Source organism: Anguilla rostrata, chromosome 3 (assembly GCF_018555375.3).
Source record: "Anguilla rostrata isolate EN2019 chromosome 3, ASM1855537v3, whole genome shotgun sequence".
Classification (NCBI taxonomy): Eukaryota; Metazoa; Chordata; class Actinopteri; order Anguilliformes; family Anguillidae; genus Anguilla; species Anguilla rostrata.
In genome coordinates, this window is record NC_057935.1 from 42,663 (window position 1) to 63,498 (window position 20,836).

The 20,836-nt window shown below is 44.1% G+C and overlaps 1 protein-coding gene across 1 annotated transcript; it reads right to left on the reverse strand.

The window, feature by feature from the left end:
* Positions 1 to 488: 488 nt before the first annotated feature.
* Positions 489 to 5,604, reverse strand: LOC135249733 (homeobox protein MSX-2-like). The gene is made up of 2 exons (XM_064325250.1): positions 4,703 to 5,604; positions 489 to 3,054 (listed from the first exon to the last, which is right to left on the reverse strand). Exons 1-2 carry the CDS (start codon positions 5,040 to 5,042, stop codon positions 2,630 to 2,632), a joined length of 765 nt encoding a protein of 254 aa, XP_064181320.1. The 5' UTR covers positions 5,043 to 5,604; the 3' UTR covers positions 489 to 2,629.
* Positions 5,605 to 20,836: the final 15,232 nt, after the last annotated feature.

Genomic DNA, 20,836 nt, shown 5'->3' on the forward strand with positions numbered 1-20,836 from the left:
CCCTTCACCACAGTGAGATGCAGCGCTGGCTTTAATAATCTGTATCAGGGCTTGAGTGACAGGTCTGTTGGCATGGAAACGGGAAGCATCATGGTCTGGACACCTTTGTGTAGCTGCAGCGCTTCTATGAGAAAAGGAAGCCCATGGCTGTGTGCAATAAAGCATTTATGTGCTGGCCTCTGTGTGGCTAATCTTTGTCATTCCACGTCCACACACATTCTGGTGCTTACCTCCATGTTTATTGATGATGGTTTTGTGAAGGATATTTTGGCTGTTCTCAAAGCCTAGTTCAATATCCATACAGTATTTAAAAATTTCTTATTTCTGTTTCATCAGTAATACGATTGTTGTATGACCTGTTTTTAGCTGTTTTGGTTCATTCTCACATGCATATGCCTGCCTTGTTTTTGTGGAAAGTGCTTTAAAGGAGAGGTGCTGTTTGCTTGTGAGAACAGCTCAGCCTTTAAAGTGCTCAAGTTCACATTCATACATGAAAAGCATAAAACAAGCAGAATGATGATTTGTTTCTAGACATTTTAATTTAATATCAAAAAGAAACATGGGAACATTATCTTTGATAATATTTATAAAACTGTACAGAACAGGTCCTTTCAAAGGAACATTCAGGTACTAATTGATATGTTTCACATATGTTACATACATGTTGCATATCTTTCTGCATATTCCCATGTGTGCACTGCATGCTATGCACTCAGTTTTTGTTGTTCCAGTAAATCTCCAACATTCATTCTGGGTCAAATTTCAGTGACATTTTAAAACCCAACAGAGCTGTTATCTGAAGTGCTTTATAATTGCCAGACTGCAAACTGCAATAAGTGCTGGACAGAGACTTACCAGCAGCCCCACCTGTAACCAAAACACAAAACTTTATTTCACATTATAGATGCATATTTATGCAGTGAACCATGTTGAATCTGTCATGGTGAAACTAACCCAAAATAAATGGAAAAAACCAACTCAAGTGCTTAATCAAACCACATGACACATGATCACCCTTTGCTTTGAGTAAAAAATTGAACTGATTATTACATTTCCATTATAAATATAATTACACCAGTCCTGAGCGGGCCATGACATTTTTCATTCTGATTATACAATGTTAAAGCTCGCTGCTGACGGATGTGCAACGGTACCATGACACCTTTCTGTCACAGAAGTAAGAAAAATGGCACTGAGGAAAAACTGTGCTGCAGTTAACAGGAATAAAAGTGCTCTGGAAAATGCAGAAGGAAATAAATACTTCCATAAACAATGAAAATCAGTTAATGGGCTTCCATGTCATCATATTTGATCAGGCAATCTGTCAGAAGCACGTTCTAGGAGACTGAACCTGGCAGCCAGGCGGGTGTGGGGCCAGGTTACAGTAAACCCTGTTCAGCCTGTGGGGCCAGGTTACAGTAAACCCTGTTCAGTGTGTGGGGCTAAACCCTGTTCAGCTTGTGGAGCCAGATTACAGTAAACCCTGTTCAGTGTGTGGGGCCAGGTTACAGTAAACCCTGTTCAGCCTGTGGAGCCAGGTTACAGTAAACCCTGTTCAGCGTGTGGGGCCAGATTACAGTAAACCCTGTTCAGTGTGTGGGGCCAGGTTACAGTAAACCCTGTTCAGCCTGTGGAGCCAGGTTACAGTAAACCCTGTTCAGCGTGTGGGGCCAGGTTACAGTAAACCCTGTTCAGCCTGTGGAGCCAGGTTACAGTAAACCCTGTTCAGCCTGTGGGGCCAGGTTACAGTAAACCCTGTTCAGCCTGTGGGGCTAGGTTACTGTAAACTGTTCAGTGTGTGTCGCTAGGTTACAGTAAACCCTGTTCAGCTTGTGGAGCCAGGTTACAGTAAACCCCGTTCAGTGTGTGGGGCCAGGTTACAGTAAACCCTGTTCAGCCTGTGGGGCCAGGTTACAGTAAACCCTGTTCAGCCTGTGGGGCCAGGTTACAGTAAACCCTGTTCAGTGTGTGGGGCCAGGTTACAGTAAACCCTGTTCAGCCTGTGGAGCCAGGTTACAGTAAACCCTGTTCAGCCTGTGGAGCCAGGTTACAGTAAACCCTGTTCAACGTGTGGAGCCAGGTTACAGTAAACCCTGTTCAGAGTGTGTCGCTAGGTTACAGTAAACCCTGTTCAGCCTGTGGGGCCAGGTTACAGTAAACTGTTCAGTGTGTGTCGCTAGGTTACAGTAAACCCTGTTCAGCTTGTGGAGCCAGGTTACAGTAAACCCCGTTCAGTGTGTGGGGCCAGGTTACAGTAAACCCCGTTCAGTGTGTGGGGCCAGGTTACAGTAAACCCTGTTCAGCGTGTGGAGCCAGATTACAGTAAACCCCGTTCAGAGTGTGTTGCTAGGTTACAGCAAACCCTGTTCAGAATGTGGGGCCAGGTTACAGTAAACCCTGTTCAGCGTGTGGAGCCAGGTTACAGTAAACCCTGTTCAGTGTGTGGGGCCAGGTTACAGTAACCTGTTCAGGATGTTTATAGGCCTCCTGAGAGACTGCAAGTCTGCACCCCAGAGTGTTACTCAGGCCTGCATAATATGACTGAAGCTCAGGACACGATGGGAGCCAGGTGTGTTTCACCTGTCTCTGTCGCCCATTATTCATATCACACAGGTGGTCTCTGCTGGACTCAGGACAGGTGGTACATGCTGTACCCAATGGGCGTGGCATAGAATGCCGCGGGCGAAACGGGCAGCACGGGTCGCTGGAAGTAGGACTGTCCGTAGAGCGTGGTGGCGGACTGGACCGGAGCGCTGAGGGGGAACGGGAGCGTGAACCCGGGGTGGAGCAGCGGTTTGGCGACCATCTTGAGCTTCTCCAGCTCGGCCTCCTGCAGTCTCTTGGCCTTGGCGCGCCGGTTCTGGAACCAGATCTTCACCTGTGTCTCAGTCAGGCAGAGCGAGCCGGAGAACTCAGCCCGCTCGGCGATGGACAGGTACTGTTTCTGACGGAACTTGCGCTCCAGAGCGAGCAGCTGGGACGTGGTGAAGGGGGTGCGTGGCTTCCTGTTGGTCTTGTGCTTCCTCAGGGCACAGGAGCTTGGATTGAGCTGCCCTGAGGACACACAGGCATTAGCATGGCTATCAGTATCTTTAATATAACAGCCCTGTGCCATGCTACTAGGATCTTAAATATTATGGGATCTTTATTATAGGAGCCCTTTAATGCTATGCTAATTGGATCTTAAACATTATGGGACCTTTATTATAAGAGCCCTGTATTGGCATGCAAGTTCACACTCGTGCAGGTCCACACTAACGTAGGTCCAGAACTGTCACATCACAACACTCCAAAACCCAGGAGGTAAGGAATTCCCTAATATTTTCCTTTTTACTTGGGCTGGGTGAATACTGTTATCAGTGCATATACATTTTTGTATCAATTTGACCTCTAATTTAAACTCCTGTTTAGTGATGTTTTAATGTTGTTTATTGGAAATATTGAAACATGTAGCTAGAGTATTTTTAGGAAAGGAGGTGTTCATGGAGGTGAGTTCCAGGACATTTTCCCCCATAGAATACTGAAATGTAAATGATGTCAAGCAGCTAATTGAACAGTGTTATTAAACCACAGCTGATAAATATTCAAACCCTCGATGGACAGAGTATAAACAAGCCCATGAAAAAGCTCCATCAACCTGATAATGATCATGTCTAATGTCTCTGATAATGTGAAGACAGGCCTCTTTTGAGCATAAAGCCCAGGACTGTAACCTATTCAAGAACTCAATTATATTCAAGCAGACATATTGTGCATATAAAAAGTACACTTAAGCCTTTACTTGTTTTTGACTTGACATTCATGAAACATTACATAACCTGATTAAGATTGGCCGTTATGTTGACATGACAGTAATAAATTGATCTATTGTTCTATATTGTAGTTCTTAAAGTTTTAAAAATATCCCATCGTGTAAGAGATTTGTTGATCTATCTTGCTGTAATATGGGGTCATAAAGTCTGCTGCATGGAAAACCTTTTATAATCACATACTTTCATCACTCTTAGTAGGCCGACACAGTAAAGGTGTTATCAACTCCAACAGTTTATGAGACCAAAAAAAGGTCAAATATACTGTGTAAAATATAATCCATCACAGCTGACTTAACACTGAACATATGGACTGTGTAGCAACAGCCTAGTCAATGGAAGATGCTACAAGTTATCAATTAGTTCTTTCAGGACGTAAAATAAAGAGTCTGGAAAACTAAATGAGGGAAAAGTGTATCTAAAATGGTAAAAAAAATAAAATAAAATAAAATGAATTTCTATGAAAAAAAAAAAAAACTAGCGAAAAGGTCCCCATCAGTCAGTACCTTACTGGTTTCCATCAATACCCATCAATGGGTGTGTCAACAAGTGGGAAAAAAACCCTTGTCGACTCGCCATTGAGATGATTTTCAAAACTTTTCAAGTGTTTGGACTGAATGCGTTTTTTTTTAAATTTTCTTTAACTTTTTAAAGGAGCTCAATCAGAAACCACTGGTAATGCCCTGCAGTCCGTTTATATTCCAGTTTCAAAGCGTCTTCTCAAGCAGATTGTTTGTTGTTTGAAATGACTGAACTGAAACGATTACTGCTGACGGCGCATTAGAATCAATATAAATTGCACTTTAAACTCATTTAACTTTAGAAGAAAACGGGATAAATAAAGATTTGCAAGATTAGTGAATACTCTGGTAGTCTACGGCATGTGCACTTACGTGGTGGTGGAGAGAAGCTCTGGCTCGTTACCCAAGGTACGGACTCATCCTGCTCCGATGCCTCTGATTTGACGGGCGACATGGGGACAAAGTGCTTTGGAAATCCCTCGGGACTGTAGGAATCTCTGGAGATTGATAAACCAGCGTGCGTCCGGGGCGTGCCCGTCAAAGTTCCCTCTGTTTTACCAGTAAAATCGCAGCGCGTATTCCTATCTGACATCAGAGCCTCCACGCTGAAAGGTAGACTTGACACTTGAATTTTCCGCTCCTTTGCCACTGGTTGCGGCCGAACGTCCTCGTCGGAAGATATACTATCTTTGGAACTCACTGGTGACGCCATTTCTGCTAACACTGTCCTTTAGAGATAAACCAGAGCATGCAAAACAAACATGAGGAAGTGGCGCTTTCCTCTTTGTGATCCAGGAGTAGGGTAACTTCAGTTTTTCTGTCAACTAACTAGGAAGAGCTCCAAGGAGGTAGTAGAACTTTCAACCAATCACAGCAATGCCAAAACTTGTGTCCACACACTGACGGGTTTGATTGGCTTTTAGTTTCGTGGCTCAGAAGGTTCGCAAAATAAATGTAAAAAAGACATCACATCGAAGTCCTGAGTATGACGGGTTAGTGATTCCTACAGGGCTGCGATCTCGTGTAAACACAAGGCCCATTTAGATAAATTACTCCTAATTACGTGAGGAGGAAATCCCTGTTAACCGCTTTTTCTGAACAGTTGGTCTGGTTGCCTTTTCAAAATGTATTATCGGATCTGTTGCCTTGTGACGTGAAGGGATCAAGGTGAAGGATTGTCAGATACACGTGAGGCATAAACACAATTTCAAATGTCCTGTCAATATGCTTACATTTTAGGCCGGTCCTGCTAGTTATAGTGTAGCTGGACAAACCATTTGCAGTCACATTAGCCGCCTCCAATTAAAAATTCAAGTCTGTTCTTGAACGACGGAGTGGTGGGGTCGGCTACAATAAAGTGAAGCGCTGCTCCATTTTCATAAATACAATCAGCCTGTTGAATTTATATAATAATAATAATAATCATAATAATAATAATGTACTGCTTAATGCAAATCATGTATGGATCTCTTTGACTCGACCATTTTATATTCAAAATTATTAAAGCCTTATGAAGCCCCTAATATGTAAATATAAAGAAACCTGTAAGAGTAAAAATTTTCTGTGGGCCTATTACTAGTTTCACCAAATAGTCTATTTTGCTATAAAGGTAATTATTTAAACAAAAAAAAAAGTAAATAAGTACGTCCTTAAATTTACAACTTTAAATATATTTAAATATTCCAAAATCAGTTTAATCAAATGGCTGTTCCACTGTGGTGAAAGTCGTTTTGCATGGAATGAAACTCGAACATAACACGGCCCTTTTTACCACTTGTACTTTCTTGACCGCGTTTGCTGTGGATATACTCTGGGAAATTCATGGATTTTATTTGGAATGTTTATTTTTTTGTTTATTAATGTTGTGTTTGTTTTTGGAGGTTCCTCCTACAAATGGGTTTACGCAAAGTGCGTTCAGTATAGGCTACTTAATTTAATCGCTACCATTTAGAAATAAAAGTGCATAATCGGTCGTTTAAAAAAATTCTCCCGTATTCTTCAGCTTTAAATGAGCAAACTCTTAAGTAAACTTTTTTTTTTTTTGTTACCTCGAAACGGTGTACGGGATACCGCTGCGTTAGGGGCATCTTCATATTGCTGAATAGTATGTTGCAGTTTAATCGGAAGTAATTTTAGGTCTATCAATGTGGCAGAACCGGAATGCATATACTTCATTGTGTTTTCATTCACAGATTCGTTTATATTCGAATAGTAGTCAGTGGCTACAATGTAAGGGTTGGATATAATGATATTTAAATTACATATTAAATTGAACAAATAATTTTAACATGTAGCACTGACAAAGACACAATTCTAAACGCATAGCAGTGCGCTGGTTCGTTTAGTTTTCCGAGAGGCTGGGGCTGGGAGTTTATTTTGTCGCTTTTCCCATGCGTCTCCACGATTATTAAACGGGGCGATTTCTCAGACAATCTGAGGTTGTCGAAAGGCGCCAGTAGCGGGGAGATGAAAGCGGCCCTCCTCGGGGAAGTAACTGCAGCAGCTTTGCGGCTCCACTCACGCGCTCTCCCCTCCCCGCCCCCGTGTGTCACGCCCCAACCCTGCGGCGACTTTTCGCTCTCAGACCGGCCTCTTCGCAGGCTGCCCAAGAAACGCCAAGATATAGAGATAAGGCCGAAATATTAACCGTCAATGGAAAGACCGAAGTGGTAAAGCGGCTGCCAATGAAAGGACCACGGTATGTCAGATTCCTCTTGAAGCTTACCAGTTTATACTGAGTTCTCATTAATTTCAGAATAAATGGGGGCTGGGTCTGCGTGTACTACACTTTCCCTTTTCTCTTCTTAATCTTTTTAGGTCTGTTGAAAAACGGGAAACAATTAGCACAGACAAAAAACAAAAAAAAAAAAAAAAACATTGGTAGACAGCTCCTGGGTATATTAGTATGTTTGAACACACCTCAACCATCATAATTATTGTCAAAGTTGTTTGAAGTGGTGGAATTTGGACTGTGCAATAAACTTGTCTCACCTTAATTCAGGCAGAACTTTAATCACTATTAGCTGAAAACAAAGGACATTATTGTGCCCTGCATTTCACCAGCACATTTACAAAAACTGTAGTAATAGATTTCAGCAAAATTTGTGCTTTAGGAAGGAGGTAGAATCAAAATTGTTTTTATTGTTGCTTCAGCATTAGCCTTCCAGTGATAAATAAATTCATGGTATGGCTAAATGGGAGGCTCTGTACAAACAAAGCTGTTATCAGCACTTCTGAGGACTGTAGCAGTGAGCTCAGTGTGTTTGAGATCAGAAGCTGATTTTTCTTGTTTTTCAGCCTGTTGTTTGGTTTGCTAGCAGCGACTGTGGGAGGTTTGGGCTGACGAAACGACATTAATGCAGATACAGAATGAATTCAATTGAGTGCAGCTGTGGGTCTGCATTACTACGGTAATGCAGAGGCAAGCAGTCATCACCCAGTTGGCAAAGTAAAGGCATCAAGCACTCGGATGGAACTTCAGTAAAATTCTGTTCTGAGTGCCTCCAAGTGATTGACTCAGAAACTTTACACAGACAAATTTTACACAGAGCGACCTGCTCATTATGCATTTTACACAGTGACCTGCTCATTCTGCATTTTACACAGACAGAGCGACCTGCTCATTCTGCATTTTACACAAACAGAGCGACCTGCTCATTCTGCATTTTACATAGACAGAGCGACCTGCTCATTCTACATTTTACACAGACAGAGTGACCTGCCCATTCTGCATTTTACACAGACAGAGCGACCTGGTCATTTTACACAAACAGAGCGACCTGCTCATTTTACACAGACAGAGCGACCTGCTCATTTTACACAGATAGAGGGACCTGCTCATCCCACATTCTGCATAAAGAAGACAAACTGGATCTGTGCTCTGAGTTTCAGGCTGATTTTTCATATTGAAGGTAATGGTAGGTAAGAGGCTTTCCCAGAAACCTGGTTTCTTTCTGTGAGATTGTTCTGTTCCAGGATATTGGTGGTATTACCCTTGAGTTTTATCTGTTCATTTTTGGTCAGGTTTGAACAAAGGCCTCTGCGTGCTGCAGCTTGTGCACAGAGCTTAGCATGCAGACTCATTAGGAAACAAACCATGTTCACAATGAATGCGTAAGACACATGATCTAAAAATAATCTAATAATAACAACAATAATGAATTGCCAAAATAATATTTTCAACTAAAGGCCCCTGCGTAAACTTACAGGCAATTGTGCAAGGCACTTGGACAGATTAAAGGTTTTAGGTGAGCTTTAAAATTGCTGTCATTATATTGTTATTATTAACACCTTGTAATTAGGCTTCTGGAATCTTGAACTTTTAGCGGAGATTTAGTGGTAATGACAGAAAATTGCTACCTTCACGAGGTGTGTGGCGCCGCGGCGATTAGTCTTAAGTAGAAGTCTGTTCTTTCAAAGGCAAAGACTTCTGCTGTCATGTGAACTATTAAAGTTCACACAGTCAACTACATATCTGAGCAGCTGCGTCATTCATGTCCTTTCCAACCACATTCATTCTTTCTCTAGGTCAGATATACAGCTGAATTACAGTTCTGTAAAAGGCATAATTTATTCAAATGAAGCATTACTATATTTCACTTTATGAAAAAATGGGTGAATTCACTGTTGAATAAACGTGATTTGGTAAATGGTAAATGGACTGCATTTATATAGCGCTTTTATCCAAAGCGCTTTAAAATTGATGCCTCTCATTCACCAGAGCAGTTAGGGGTTAGGTGTCTTGCTCAAGGACACTTTGACATGCCCAGGGCGGGGTTTGAACCGGCAACCCTCTGACTGCCAGACAATCGGTCTTACCTCCTGAGCTACGTCGCCCCTGATTTGTTGGTTGTAGTGGAGAACTTACCCACTGGCAGGTTCCCTCAGATCAGAGAGCACACAGCCATTACACTGCCATTACACTGCACCTGGCAACACACTGCTGTTACACTGCCATTACACTGCACCTGGCAACACACTGCTGTTACACTACCATTGTACTGCACCTGGAAACACACTGCTGTTACACTGCGCCTGACAACACACTGCTGTTACACTGCACCTGATAACACACTGCTGTTACACTGCCATTACACTGCACAGCTCAGCAATTGCTAGAGATATTTTAATGGGTGATGGTATAGTGTTCAAGTAATTTGTGAATTCTTGCCAGCAGTGATCACCCAGTGCATCACTGCCAGAATAGAGGAGAGCTCCAGCTTATCAGAGCCCCAGTACATCAGAGCCCCAGCATATCAGAGCCCCAGTGTATTAGAGCCTCAGCGCATCAGAGCAGAGCCCCAGTACATCAGAGCCCCAGTGCATCAGAGCAGATCCCCAGTGCATCACTGCCCCAGTACATCAGAGGAGAGCTCCAGCTTATCAGAGCCCCAGTACATCAGAGCCCCAGCATATCAGAGCCCCAGTGTATTAGAGCCTCAGCGCATCAGAGCAGAGCCCCAGTACATCAGAGCCCCAGTGCATCAGAGCAGATCCCCTGTGCATCAGAGCAGAGCTCCAGTGCATCAGAGCCCGAGCGTATCAGAGCAGAGCCCCAGCGTATCAGAGCAGAGCTCCAGCGCATCAGAGCCCCAGTGCATCAGAGCTCCAGCGCATCAGAGCAGAGCCCCAGCGCATCAGAGCCCCAGCGCATCAGAGCCCCAGCGCATCAGATCCCCAGTGCATCAGAGCTCCAGCACATCAGAGCCCCAGTGCATCAGAGCCCCAGTGCATCAGAGCCCCAGTGCATCAGAGCTTCAGCGCATCAGAGCAGAGCCCCAGCGTATCAGAGCAGAGCTTCAGTGCATCAGAGCCCCAGCGCATCAGAGCCCGAGCGTATCAGAGCAGAGCCCCAGCGTATCAGAGCAGAGCTCCAGCGCATCAGAGCCCCAGTGCATCAGAGCCCCAGCGCATCAGAGCAGAGCCCCAGTGCATCAGATCCCCAGTGCATCAGAGCCCCAGCGCATCAGAGCAGAGCCCCAGCGCATCAGATCCCCAGTGCATCAGAGCTCCAGCACATCAGAGCCCCAGTGCATCAGAGCCCCAGTGCATCAGAGCTCCCGTGTATCAGAGCCCCAGCGTATCAGAGCCCCAGTGCATCAGAGCTCCAGCGTATCAGAGCCCCAGCGCATCAGAGCAGAGCTCCAGCGCATCAGAGCCTCCCGGCGCATCAGAGCTCCAGCGCATCAGAGCTCCAGAACACATGTTTGAAAGGAGATTGGGTGCAATACTGATCTTTGACCAAATGGATTGGCTGGTGACGTTATGCATAGTAGCTCTGTTTGAATGTCATAATTTGGATGTCAACAAAGCATTGTAAATGCTTTGAAAAAAGGCCATGTCTAAGTCTGAGGATGCTTTCATTTGGGAAGTAAAAATCTTAATTTATTTTAAAGGGCTAGATGCATGTGCTAAAGCAATAATGGGATCTGTTTTTCATTGTCAAAGGAAAATACTAATTGAGTTTGTCTAGACATTCGACAGACAGCCATGCTGTTGGGACCTTGTTGTCTGGGAGACCAGGAGTGTTGTTGCCCTCATGTCAGGGTGGTGTGCATTGTGCCAGTGCAGGGATGGAGCATGAAGGGGGCGGAGCCTCTAGCTCTGATTGGCAGGTTGATTTAATTACAGTGATGATACACATGTGCCCTGTTCGGCGCTCTCTGCAGTTTGGGGCTTTTAAGTCCTGCTGTCTCCTGATCTGCAGATATCCTGCGCAGGAAAGAGCTGATAAGCTCCAGATGCTTTGGGCTGGCGGGAGGCTTCCCTCTGGTCCGCCGTCCGCGAGTCTGAGGCTCTGATCCGATCTGGAGACCTCCACAGGAACGACAGCTTTAAAGACGTATGAAAGAGACGCCCAGGCCGACGCCAGTGCAGAGAGCAGCTGCAGACGCCCTGTAGCCGCGCTGCAGGGGTTAAACCAGCAGTGACTGAGGGTCAGTCAGTCAGGCTCTATGTATGTCCACAAAGTAGTAATGTTTCCACAACATAAAATAAAAATGTACTATGTCAAATCTCCAAACCAATAACACAAAGCCCCAATAACACAAACCTCTGTCCAAATGCCCCAGTAACACTCACCACTGTCCATAGCCCTAAAATCTTGCATGTCTGTTCTAACATGTCAAATCTTACGTGTCTCTCCGTCTTTGGCTAATACTATACCGAAAAATAAAAACAGCACCAGGCCAATTCAGTGGAGCAGCAGAGCTTGGGATGGTTGGCATGGCAACCTGTCCCGAGTGCACCCCAGGGGGTCAGGTCTCCCCTCTCAGGGAGACTATGTGAGAGCAAAGGTGTCTCCGAACACATCCATGTCTGACATTTAAGCATATGCTTTACATTAATGCCTTCACCCACCCCACAAATTACAGCCATTATTAACAGAGAGGATGAACTGAGTTCTTGTTCTGGCAAACTCCTGTGCCCCACCCCCTCTCCTCCAACAACAACAATAACAGCCTGTGTGATGTGTCCCTGGTGCCTCATTAGACTCACTTAGGCTGATTATAACCACTTTCCACAGGTCATCAAGAGGAAGGATTTTCTCCTTGTTTTGCTAGAGCCACAAATCACCAGGCCTCACACACAGGCGTAAAAATGAGAGGGAGAAGAGGACGAGTGGCTTGGAATCAAACAAAATCAACTCTCATTTCAAATGAAGTATGGGAGCATATAAATAACTGTTTTGAAGCGATGATTATGTTTTGGAAAGAGTAGAATGTGTCTGAGAGTAATGATTTGTTGTATAAACTGCTAGCCCTTAGTGTTTATTTAAACATGTCATATAGCCTTAAATACTCACTATAAAACTAAAAAAAGGCTTAGGGAATGTTTGTTTGCAGGCGTATGCTATTATTTGAGCTAAGTTATATTCATGAACACTTAAAGTGGTCTGTGGCATTTCCTCCATATTTAAAGAGCCTCCTTCCATGTTCTTCTTGCATTGTGAATCATTTTAGCAGCACTCCTGTTCATATTTATGGCTGCGCAAAGTCACGTTGTGAAGAATAAAAGCAAATATGACCCAATTGTTGTAACTCAGGTGTCTACAGGTGTTTACATGCTCAGGTACCACCATTTTTGGTGAATCAAGCCCTGGGGCTATGACAGAGCTCAAAGGACCTATTTAAAAACTAAAGAGGTTAGGGTTAGAGTTAGGGTTAGGGTCTTAATTGGAGCTGTTTAAATACTGATAATAATAGTCTGCTGTGTTGGAGTTGCTGAAGACGCCTACAGCCCGCGTGACCAAGCTGATGGATGGAAGGGCAGACACTTGCAGGGCCAACATGTTCACATGTACCGCTACTCTCTACAGTGCTGTGGTGTTTATTTACTGCCTGTTCTGCTTAATGCTCTCTGCTGGCCAGGCTAGACTGAGCAATAAGCACACAACTGTAAGCTATTCACACGACAGGAAAGGGAGTGTTCAGCCATGCAAACTCACGCAAACACGTGATGCTTAGATTGCATGTCTGCAGAGCAGCAGAGCTTTCCTCTGTCTACATTAAGCCAATTAAGAATATGAATTTCAAAGCATGAAAATGACATTTAAGAACATTTTAGGCCTTTCAATACATTTTTAAAATAGCTTTTTATGTTTTATTTTCCTCTCTTTTTCTTGAAGGATATTTCTTTGGTAATTGGTCTTTAAAAATATTTATTTCACATTCAATGCAATCCGCTCTAATTTGGCGTATTCATTCATCTGCGAATGCAGCTGTACTGCACAGCCAGATCCGGAGATTGTTAGGGTTAGTGTTAGGGTTAGGTTTAGGGTTAGGGTTAGTGTTAGTGTTAGTGTTAGGTTTAGGGTTAGTGTTAGGTTTAGTGTTATGTTTAGGGTTAGGGTTAGGCTAAGGGTTAGTGTTAGTGTTAGGCTTAGGGTTAGTGTTAGGGTTAGGTTTAGGTTTAGGATTAGGGTTAGTGTTAGAGTTAGTGTTAGGGTTAGGTTTAGGGTTAGTGTTAGGGTTAGGGTTAGGGTTAGGGTTAGTGTTAGTGTTAGGCTTAGGGTTAGTGTTAGAGTTAGGTTTTGTTTTAGGATTAGGGTTAGTGTTAGAGTTAGGTTTAGGGTTAGTGTTAGAGTTAGGTTTAGGGTTAGTGTTAGGCTTAGGGTTAGTGTTAGGGTTAGGTTTTGTTTTAGGGTTAGTGTTAGTGTTAGGGTTAGGGTTAGTGTTAGTGTTAGGTTTAGGCATGTGCTGTGCTCCGAAGCGCTGGGTGTATCTGCTACTCCATGTCACACTCAGACTTCACTGGGTCTTCTGAGCGGGGCCATATGGGGCTTTGACATGCAGTCTATGGGCACCCTGATCAACTGGTGGGGGTCACTAGAGAAAGGAACCCCGGACCCCCAGGCAGTACCAGCACGGTCCGGATTTGATCAGTTGGTCATTCTTTTAACGTGTACTTTTATTTTTAAATAGCTGAACTGAACATAATCTTTGATATCTATGTATAATTTTGCAAAAGAGCCAGTCTGTCCCAGTTTGTACAAAACCCAGTTTACAACCTAATGAAAAGACTGGTCCAAACATGGTTTGACCATACAAAATATGTTTAAGAACTCCACAAAGCACATTTGACAAAACACAACACAATTCTTCTTCAATTTCATTTTAAGCCTTAATTGTATGGTATTTACATGATCTGTTGCTGCCAGAAATTTGGATTTAAAAATAAAAGAGAACACTTGCACCATTTTCCTGCCTTGATTTAAAAAATCCTTTGATGAGAAAAAGATGCAGTGGAATCAACTGCTGGGTGGCTTTTTTAACCGCTACCCTGGGTAGGGTTATAACCCTAACCCTAACCCTAACCGCTACCCTCTGTAGGGTTATAACCATAACCCTAACCCTAACCGGTACCCTGGGGAGGGTTATAACCCTAACCCTAACCGCTACCCTCAGTAGGGTTATAACCATAACCCTAACCACTACCCTGGGGAGGGTTTAACTAACCAACTACCTGGAGTTAACCCTACCTAACCGCTACCCTCAGTAGGGTTATAACCATAACCCTAACCACTACCCTGGGGAGGGTTATAACCCTAACCCTAACCGCTACCCTGGGGAGGGTTATAACCCTAACCCTAACCGCTACCCTCAGTAGGGTTATAACCATAACCCTAACCCTAACCACTACCCTCAGTAGGGTTATAACCATAACCCTAACCACTACCCTGGGGAGGGTTATAACCCTAATCCTAGCCGCTACCCTGGGCTCACCCGCAAACACCTAGCCACTGCTCACCTATAAACACCTAGCCACTGATCACCTGTAAACACCTAGCCATAAACAGCTAGCCGCTGCTCACCTGTAAACACCTAGCCACTGCTCACCTGTAAACACCTAGCCATAAGGATGAGCTCAGTTTTGTCCCTCTTGTGTCCCTGTTTAAGCCAGCCTATCACCGTTCTCAGTCTCTTTCCCAGCATAGAGGTGCTGTCAGTGGCCTTGCAGTGATGCCTGTGTGTGGAATACAGACCAGACAGATGTGGGCCATGAACAGCAGTCCCACACGCTGGTCTGTGTTTGGTAGTTAGCCAACTTAAAAAGGACAGCTAACTAAGTTGTTTAACTGTCAGCTGTCACAATGTTATCCATTTCCTTTTCTAGGCAGCTAGATGTCTCAACAACAGAGACAAATACACCTTTTAAGCCAACTGATTATTGGGTAAATTCCTCACTAGTCTGACATCTGTTTGATACGGTTGGTCATTATGACTAAACCAGGTCAATAACTAGTGAAACTGGCAGATTTGTCCCAGATCTGCTCACCTCGGGTGCGTTGCTAGTGCGATGTACCCTCTGTCTTCATAAGCTTTTCTATTTGGGAGAAATTAATTTGATGCAAAATGCCAGTTGCGCTGACATTTAATTAAAAAATGAAAGTTATTATAAAGTTTGCTGTGGCAAAAGTGCTGTGATACCTGCCTGGGCGCTGGCCTTGGTGTGGTTCTCTCCTGCACATGGTGGCCATTTTCATCCCTCCTCACAATTCTTCTGACTGATATAGCTGTATCACACACACACACGCACACAAACACACACACACGCATACACACGCACACATACTCACGTACACACAAACGCATACACGCGCACACACACACACACGCACACACTCCCACGCATACACACGCACACACACATACTCCCACGCATACACACGCACACGCATGCGCACACACACACATACACACGCACACATACTCGCGCACACACACACACACACATACTCCCACATATACACATGCACACACACACACACACACACACACACTCCCACGCATACACACGCACACACACACACACACACACACACACACACATACTCCCATGCATACACATGCACACACTAGCACGCACACTCACATGCACATAAACACACACACACACATACAGGAGGTTGTGTCATCCCCAGCATGTTTCTGTAGGAGGCAGCTGTCACCTTGAGGTTGTGTAAATTCCTGGGCTGCCCCGCCCCCAGCTCCACAGCCCTTATGCAATGTCTGGCGCCTGAATGGAGCCCCGCCCCCAGGGCACACTGCAATTACACCTGTGCACAGGTGATTTAGAGCACCACAAAAATAACACAACTCACCCCAGCTTCACATTCCACATCTCCAGGTGAACGAGAATAGCTGAGAGGAGAGTAGCTGTAGCAGAGTGGAGAGTAGCTGAGAGGAGAGTAACTGTAGCTGAGAGGAGAGTAGCTGTAGCTGAGAGGAGAGTAGCTGGGAGGAGAGTAGCTCTAGCAGAGAGGAGAGTAGCTTTAGCTGAGAGGAGAGTAGCTGTAGCTGAGAGGAGAGTAGCTGTAGCTGAAAGGAGAGTAGCTGTAGCTGAGAGGAGAGTAGCTGTATCTGAGAGGAGAGTAGCTGTATCTGAGAGGAGAGTAGCTGTAGCAGAGTAGAGAGTAGCTGTAGCTGAGAGGAGAGTAGCTGTAGCTGAGAGGAGAGTAGCTGTAGCTGAGAGGAGAGTAGCTGTAGCAGAGTGGAGAGTAGCTGAGAGGAGAGTAACTGTAGCTGAGAGGAGAGTAGCTGTAGCTGAGAGGAGAGTAGCTGTAGCTGAGAGGAGAGTAGCTGTAGCTGAAAGGAGAGTAGCTGTAGCTGAGAGGAGAGTAGCTGTATCTAAGAGGAGAGTAGCTGTAGCAGAGTAGAGAGTAGCTGTAGCTGAGAGGAGAGTAGCTGTAGCAGAGTGGAGAGTAGCTGTAGCTGAGAGGAGAGTAGCTGTAGCTGAGAGGAGAGTAGCTGTATCTGAGAGGAGAGTAGCTGTAGCTGAGAGGAGAGTAGCTGTATCTGAGAGGAGAGTAGCTGAGAGGAGAGTAGCTCTAGCAGAGTGGAGAGTAGCTGGGAGGAGAGTAGCTCTAGCAGAGAGGAGAGTAGCTGTAGCTGAGAGGAGAGTAACTGTAGCAGAGAGGAGAGTAGCTGTAGCTGTAGTTCACACTTTATTTGGAAGCAAAAGCTAATTACTAGAACAATTGAGGCTACAGCGGGGGCCACAGCACTGGCTACAGGTGGGGGCTACAGTAGGGGCTACAGGTGTGGACTGTGGGTGATATTTACAGTGCTTCTCTTTTGCCAGTTTGGTGGCTTTTCACAACAATGCTGTCAGATCTCTGTGTGCTCTTCATGTGCAGTCTTGCACAGCGAGGCTGTGTGTGTTTCACCTCATAAAGCACTTAACAGAAAGCCAGAGGGAAACAAGCCTCCTTTCATTTAGAGAAAAAAACATCCTATATGTTCTAAGTAACTTTAGTAAATGTAATCTGTATTGTTCAGGATGCTCTCTCTCACTCATGTGCACGCACACTCATGCACACACACACACTCACACACGCACACACACAGACATACACACTGCTGTGCTTCCTTACTGACACTGTGCTATAGCACATTCAGGTGTGAGCTGTGCTCTCTTACAGACACTGTGCTATAGCACATTCAGGTGTGAGCTGTGCTCCCTTACAGACACTGTGCTATAGCACATTCAGCTGTGAGCTGTGCTCTCTTATAGACACTGTGCTATAGCACATTTAGTTGTGAACTGCTTTATTTCAGAGGTTGTTTTGTTGCTGTTAGTCGTGTGTCACATACGTTCTGTCATAATTAGTAAGTGATGCTTCAAAGGCCTCGGAGCCTTCAGATTAATACCTGTGCCCAGAGCAGGCGGAGACGGAGACTGGTCACAGGCTTGTTCTGACGGTACATGAGCAATTACCTCACATTTGCTCAGCTGCCATTGGACGTAGCCAAGGCAACAGCATGCAGCTGGGGGCTGCCCCTTCACACGGTCATTTCTTCACCTGTGATCAGATGACTCAGGCTTTCAGGTACGTAGGACACTGGTAAACATCATCATACCTCCATGTGTACAGTCACATCTAAGTAATTTCAAGCTTTGCACCGATTAAACCAGGCTGGTTTACCTGATGATTTCTGTATTGCTCCTCAGTTAACTGTTCATCTGTTTCATCCTTACTACATTCAGTATAATTCAGTATAGTGGTTATATTCTGTTTTTTCAACTGTACATAAAGCCTTACATAATGTGTGCAACAGATGCACTGTATTTAAAAGTGTAAGAATTTATGAAAAACATTGTTAGGAAATAGAATGAATAGCTCCTATCCATCAAAACCATTTAGCCAAATTAATTGTGCATATAATGACTGCATTTTTTTTTTTAGATAATTGTGTTAACAGCTGCAGTATGTTTTTTTTTTTTTTTTTGCTAATTTGATAATGTGTCATATGAAGCACAGTGAATGATTACTAATGTTATAAATGAATTTACTGGTGTCAGTGATGGCAAGTCCAGGAGTCCAAGTCCTGCCGTGTGTTTCTTCCACCCATGAACGCAGCCAGCTCATTTCAATCATTAGCTCTACCTACTGCTGTTCTATGTATTTGGTTTATACAAGCATGTTAACAAGCTGTGCTGCTGTTCTGTGCATTTGGTTTATATGAGCGTGTTTACAAGCTGTGCTGCTGTTCTGTGTATTTGGTTTAAACGAGCGTGTTTACAAGCTGTGCTGCTGTTTGCCGCTGCCCTCCATCAGCGTAATTTGACACATTTCATCTCCCAGCCAACCTCTTGATCTGGAAAATACAACTCAAAATCATTTTTGCTTTGTATGTTTTGGGTTGGTGGGAGTGATTTTCCCTCATTAAAGTGAAATAGACCTGAATGCGCACAGCCAGCTGAGTGCCATCCTGAGACCGTTAAAATGTCTTGAAGAAAATAGAACCCAGGAAAGGGCCCCTGGGGTGTTACGAATGTATTGAGTTGCAGATTGAGGGTTTCCAAGACTGAGTCCATCAAAGACAGCTTGAACAGAAAAGCTTCCAGCTCACTGTCACCAGAACAGTGTCCATAGCTGCCTTTATTATTAGTCAGTCATAATCACATCATATCAGTTACCTCCAGTCAGAAAAGACCATCCATGTTCTGTTGTACTAATGTCACTTGACCCCATTGCTTTTCCCAGTTAGAGGTTTATCTGGGGCAGATAAAGGGGTTCAAAATAAAGTATCTTTCAGGTCCTCATTTTCTTTGTCTATTGTTCAGTCTTGGGAAGAACTGCTTCAGAGATATGGGCACTGTGACATCACCATTCTGCAAAACGTCCGGAAATCAAACCCTGCCACCTGAAGAATCTTGAGAAACACAGTCCTCCCTTCCTTAGTCATCCTCGCTAAAATGAGTTAAATCTCAACAAACCAAAAAAGAAAAAAACTGGTTTTGTGTAATTCAGCCAACATTCCTAAGCTTTGCCTTCTTGGTCTCCTTTAACACACACAGCATGTTGCATGTTGAAGAAGTAGAACAGCTGGTTGTGAGGGAGTGCTCCTGGACTGACCCCTCGCTTATCTCAGTCTCAGACTTCAGGTCATATCCATTCATTGCCCTACAAGCAGCATAATGCCATCAAGAGCCGTGGATTGAGCTGCCAACCAGCCCAACAAACATCGCTTTGTGCTGGAGCCTGGAAAACTAAAATCTATGTTTTTCTTCCAGTGGTCTTTATGTTCTTTAATGATCTCTGAAGCCCTGCCTAGAGGATAATTACATGTGAAACATTAGTTCTTCACTTGACCCTCCTCTTTAGCGGGGTTAACTGTTCCCCCAGGCTGGGGATTATGGCTGTTCTCCTTCTGACGAGAACACAAAACATGTACAACAGATTAGTCCGTCTGACAGGAGATAGGGCATTCACTGCAGCTCACAGAGCACTCTACAGGACCCTACCCCTGGCCATCTTCCATCCCCACAAAAAACCACACTCGTTTCTGGGTCCAGTCACAGTGTTTACTTCTGTCATTGCTCTTTTGTTTCCTTCACACAGGATTTCTGGGGTCTCGTGTTTCTGTCTCTGTAGCACTCTGTGCTTTCCGTCTGACCTCCTCATATATTTTAGAAATTCTCATGAAAGATAAAAATACTCTAACTACCTAGTTATTATTAATAGTGAAGGCAAGAGAGTGCTTTTACTGTCGAGTAGAACTTTGAGTAGAGAAAGTGCTTTTTCTGAAGATTAGAACTCTAAGTAGATTTTGGCGCTTTTACTGTTGGATACAACTGGCAACCGTAAAACAGAGACAGTCCTGCTGTTATTTTACAGCAGAGTGGAAAGTCTCTGATAATTTTTGTCTGCATGTGATGAATAGTCCTGATCCTGCTTTGATTTGATTCCTTGCCTGTTTATATTTGTCCTTCCTGGTTCTATTTGTTCTTTTATGGTTTATATTGATCCTTCCCTTTCAATGCAGTAGCTTAGAAAATCATTGCCAGCACTGGATTCAACATTCTCTAACAGTCAAGCAACTCAAGTAATGGATGAAATAAAAGTAATTGCTACACAATAATCTTTTAGGGTGAAAGAAAAAAGAAAACTCAGAGGAAAAAATTCAACCCCTTTCAAAAGGCTGTGTAACATGGATGTGAATTGGACATTCCAGTGGAATAAGTCATGTATCCCTGGCCTGGAGGACAGGTACAAGTATCCATTTTCCTCATGACTTCAAAACATCTTAAAGGGTAAAGGGCAGCTGAAGTCAGTGTGCAGCTGTGATCTTCTGGGCTGCAGACGTCCCGGCCGTTTCCTGCGTGTCTACACCGGGAAAGCACAGCATAGAATGAGCTGATTAACCTGTGCAGTTCCTCTGCAGTTACACTACTCTCTGCAGTTACACTGCTGTTACACTACACTGCATTTACACTACTCTCTGCAGTTACACTACAGTACACTTACACTACTTTCTGCAGTTACACTAAGCTCTGCAATTAGTAGTTACACTACACTGCAGTTACACTAAGCTCTGCAATTAGTAGCTACACTACACTGCAGTTATACTACTCTCTGCAGATACACTGCTGTTACACTACACTACAGTTACACTACTCTCTGCAGTTACACTGCTGTTACACTACACTACAGTTACACTACTCTCTGCAGTTACACTGCTGTTACACTACACTGCAGTTACACTACTCTCTGCAGTTACA

What these genes read in the sequence shown, in the direction of transcription:
- LOC135249733 (XM_064325250.1), bottom strand. Translation starts at nt 5,042, where the DNA reads ATGGCGTCACCAGTGAGTTCCAAAGATAGTATATCTTCCGACGAGGAC. An exon ending in GAGCTTCTCTCCACCACCAC is followed by an intron (nt 3,055 to 4,702) that starts GTAAGTGCACAT and finishes GTGTGTCCTCAG; the next exon opens with GGCAGCTCAATCCAAGCTCC.